The sequence below is a fragment of the Scomber japonicus genome, chromosome 15 (assembly GCF_027409825.1).
Source record: "Scomber japonicus isolate fScoJap1 chromosome 15, fScoJap1.pri, whole genome shotgun sequence".
Lineage (NCBI taxonomy): Eukaryota > Metazoa > Chordata > Actinopteri > Scombriformes > Scombridae > Scomber > Scomber japonicus.
This window is the reverse complement of record NC_070592.1, coordinates 85,719-90,000: the sequence shown is the minus strand read 5'-3', so window position 1 is coordinate 90,000 and position 4,282 is coordinate 85,719. Positions and strand designations below refer to the sequence as shown.

The 4,282-nt window shown below is 48.7% G+C and overlaps 1 protein-coding gene across 1 annotated transcript in view; it reads right to left on the bottom strand.

Annotated features, from left to right (window-relative positions):
• LOC128374502 (uncharacterized) overlaps positions 1 to 3,994 on the bottom strand; it is a 23,103-nt gene extending 19,109 nt beyond the window's left edge. The window contains exons 1-2 of the mRNA XM_053334771.1: positions 3,990 to 3,994; positions 12 to 1,808 (exon numbers count right to left, since the gene is read on the bottom strand). Coding sequence (XP_053190746.1) covers positions 12 to 1,808; positions 3,990 to 3,994 — 1,802 coding nt within the window. The remainder of the gene's footprint in view (positions 1 to 11; positions 1,809 to 3,989) is intronic.
• Between the last annotated feature and the right edge of the window lie 288 nt (positions 3,995 to 4,282).

Genomic DNA, 4,282 nt, shown 5'->3' with positions numbered 1-4,282 from the left:
TGATCAATCACCTGCTGTATGATGATGGTCTGGAGGGTGTAACAGGGTCAGGTTTAGGGGGAACAGCTGATGGTCTGGAGGGTCTAACAGGGTCAGGTTTAGGGGGAACAGCTGATGGTCTGGAGGGTGTAACAGGGTTAAGGTTAAGGTTAGGGGGAACAGCTGATGGTCTGGAGGGTGTAACAGGGTCAGGTTTAGGGTTAGGGGGAACAGCTGATGGTCTGGAGGGTGTAACAGGGTTAAGGTTAGGGGGAACAGCTGATGGTCTGGAGGGTGTAACAGGGTCAGGTTTAGGGGGAACAGCTGATGGTCTGGAGGGTGTAACAGGGTTAGGGTTAGGGGGAACAGCTGATGGTCTGGAGGGTGTAACAGGGTCAGGTTTAGGGGGAACAGCTGATGGTCTGGAGGGTGTAACAGGGTTAGGGTTAAGGTTAGGGTTAGGGGGAACAGCTGATGGTCTGGAGGGTGTAACAGGGTTAAGGTTAGGGGGAACAGCTGATGGTCTGGAGGGTCTAACAGGGTTAAGGTTAGGGGGAACAGCTGATGGTCTGGAGGGTGTAACAGGGTTAAGGTTAGGGTTAGGGGGAACAGCTGATGGTCTGGAGGGTGTAACAGGGTTAAGGTTAAGGTTAGGGGGAACAGCTGATGGTCTGGAGGGTGTAACAGGGTTAGGGTTAGGGGGAACAGCTGATGGTCTGGAGGGTGTAACAGGGTTAAGGTCAGGGGGAACAGCTGATGGTCTGGAGGGTGTAACAGGGTTAAGGTTAGGGTTAGGGGGAACAGCTGATGGTCTGGAGGGTGTAACAGGGTTAAGGTTAAGGTTAGGGGGAACAGCTGATGGTCTGGAGGGTGTAACAGGGTTAAGGTTAGGGGGAACAGCTGATGGTCTGGAGGGTGTAACAGGGTTAGGGTTAGGGGGAACAGCTGATGGTCTGGAGGGTGTAACAGGGTTAAGGTCAGGGGGAACAGCTGATGGTCTGGAGGGTGTAACAGGGTTAAGGTTAGGGTTAGGGGGAACAGCTGATGGTCTGGAGGGTGTAACAGGGTCAGGTTTAGGGGGAACAGCTGATGGTCTGGAGGGTCTAACAGGGTCAGGTTTAGGGGGAACAGCTGATGGTCTGGAGGGTCTAACAGGGTCAGGTTTAGGGGGAACAGCTGATGGTCTGGAGGGTACAGGGTTAAAGTCAGGGGGAACAGCTGATGGTCTGGAGGGTGTAACAGGGTTAGGGTTAGGGGGAACAGCTGATGGTCTGGAGGGTGTAACAGGGTTAAGGTTAGGGTTAGGGGGAACAGCTGATGGTCTGGAGGGTGTAACAGCGTTAAGGTTAGGGGGAACAGCTGATGGTCTGGAGGGTGTAACAGGGTTAGGGTTAAGGGGAACAGCTGATGGTCTGGAGGGTGTAACAGCGTTAGGGTTAGGGGGAACAGCTGATGGTTTTGAGGGTGTAACAGGGTTAAGGTCAGGGGGAACAGCTGATGGTCTGGAGGGTGTAACAGGGTTAAGGTTAGGGGGAACAGCTGATGGTCTGGAGGGTGTAACAGGGTTAAGGTTAAGGTTAGGGGGAACAGCTGATGGTCTGGAGGGTGTAACAGGGTTAAGGTTAGGGGGAACAGCTGATGGTCTGGAGGGTGTAACAGGGTTAAGGTTAGGGGGAACAGCTGATGGTCTGGAGGGTGTAACAGGGTTAAGGTTAGGGGGAACAGCTGATGGTCTGGAGGGTGTAACAGGGTTAGGGTTAGGGGGAACAGCTGATGGTCTGGAGGGTGTAACAGGGTTAGGGTTAAGGTCAGGGGGAACAGCTGATGGTCTGGAGGGTGTAACAGGGTTAGGGTTAAGGTCAGGGGGAACAGCTGATGGTCTGGGGGGTGTAACAGGGTTAGGGTTAGGGGGAACAGCTGATGGTCTGGAGGGTGTAACAGGGTTAGGGTTAGGGGAAACAGCTGATGGTCTGGAGGGTGTAACAGGGTTAGGGTTAGGGGAAACAGCTGATGGTCTGGAGGGTGTAACAGGGTTAGGGTTAGGGGAAACAGCTGATGGTCTGGAGGGTGTAACAGGGTTAGGGGAAACAGTTTGATATTAAGTTTAACTCTACAAAGAGTGTAGTCATGATTATAAAGACTAAGGTAGACATGAAGAGAACATTCCCCGCTTTCCTCTTGGCGGAGAATCCACTGACTGTGAAGTATCTTGGTCACATGATCAGGGATGACCTGAGTGATGATGATGATGATGATGATGATGATGATGATGATGATGAGATACAGCGACAGGACTGTAAATTATATGTACAAGCAAATATGTTGGCACGCAACTTTTATGTGTTTGCATAATGTTAAAATTGCTTTGTTTAAAGCCTTTTGTACTCCACTGTACACTGCCCCCTTGTGGTGCCGTTAGAGTAAGGCTGTATACTGCCCCCTTGTGGTGCCGTTACAGTAAGGCTGTATACTGCCCCCTTGTGGTGCCGTTACAGTAAGGCTGTATACTGCCCCCTTGTGGTGCAGTTACAGTAAGGCTGTACACTGCCCCCTTGTGGTGCCGTTACAGTAAGGCTGTATACTGCCCCCTTGTGGTGCCGTTACAGTAAGGCTGTATACTGCCCCCTTGTGGTGCCGTTACAGTAAGGCTGTATACTGCCCCCTTGTGGTGCCGTTACAGTAAGGCTGTATACTGCCCCCTTGTGGTGCAGTTACAGTAAGGCTGTATACTGCCCCCTTGTGGTGCCGTTACAGTAAGGCTAAATTTAACCTCAGGTGGCTCATGATGATGCATCCTGTGAATCCTGTTCCTGCTCTCCAGATGGACGAGAGCCAGTCAGCTGTTTGTTCCCACCTTGGACTCTTCTTAGGAATGATATGTTTACTTTTATGGTGAAGCTTCAGTCAGCCTACAAAGAGCAGTACCTGCTATTTCTCTAGTTTTTGGAGGCACTGGAGTGTTTGTATGTCTTTTAGATATAGATATATATTCTGTTAGTTTGTGTCTTGATGTATGTGTGTTTTATGGACTGAACTGGTCTGAAACAAAGATTGAATTTTCTAGTTTTTGTCAGAACGTGTGCAGCTGGTGGCGGAGTTTAGCCCCCCCCCCCCCCCCTCCCGTGTGTTGAGGCTACAGTCCTCTCTGCAGGCGACCCCAGCCACCGAGCGGTCCTACCCTGCGTGTCATTGCCCCCCCTCTCTGCCTCCAGTTTCCTGTCTCTCTACTAACCTGTACATTAAAGGCAAAAAGCCCCCCCCCCCCCCCCCAAAAAAAAAAAGAAGTAACTAGAAGTAACAAATGCACGGACTAGTTTTTCAGCATCATTGTGAGACAGGAAGTGTCTGATGTTTGTAATATTACGCAGACATACATGTTCAGAGTGGTGATATTCAAACAGGAAGCAGTGACTGACTTCCTGCTGTCACCTGTGCAGGTGTGTTTCTAAATGCTGCAATGCATTCTGGGGGTTAATCTGGGTCAATCAATCAATTAATCTTTATTTATAAAGGCTTTTTCCACACAGAGCAGGTCTAGACTCTTTCATTTAACTGGATCAGTTTGACTTCAGGGTTCTTCAGGGTTCTTCAGGGTTCTTCAGGTGGAACCTAAACTGATCTGATGTTAATAATCTATAATCAATAATTGAAACATGGAGTCTCGGCTGGGACAGTTCAACATTTATTAGCACTTCCTGTGTGTAACGTTATGTACAGGTGATCATGTGACACAGACACGGTTAGAGAAGCTGGAGGTCAACGTTTAGTTTGTTGTTGCTGTTGTTGCCATGGCGATGGTGCGTCACTGTGGAGGCCGCCGACTTCCTCTGAAACACACACACACACACACACACACACACACATACACACATACACACACACACACACACATACACATACACACACACACACACACACACACACACACACACACACATACACACACACACACACATACACACACACACACATGCACATCAGTCACGTGATATCCGTTTGAACTTCATTACGTCATTACGTTATTACGTTATGATGTCACGTTCACATCATTATGTTATTTCGTTATTACGTCACGTACACGTCATTACGTTATTACGTCACGTCATTACGTTATTACGTCACGTACATATCATTACGTTATTACGTCACGTACATATCATTACGTTATTACGTCATTACGTCACGTACATATCATTACGTTATTACGTCACGTTCACATCATTATGTTATTTCGTTATTACGTCACGTACATATCATTACGTTATTACGTCACGTACATATCATTACGTTATTACGTCATTAC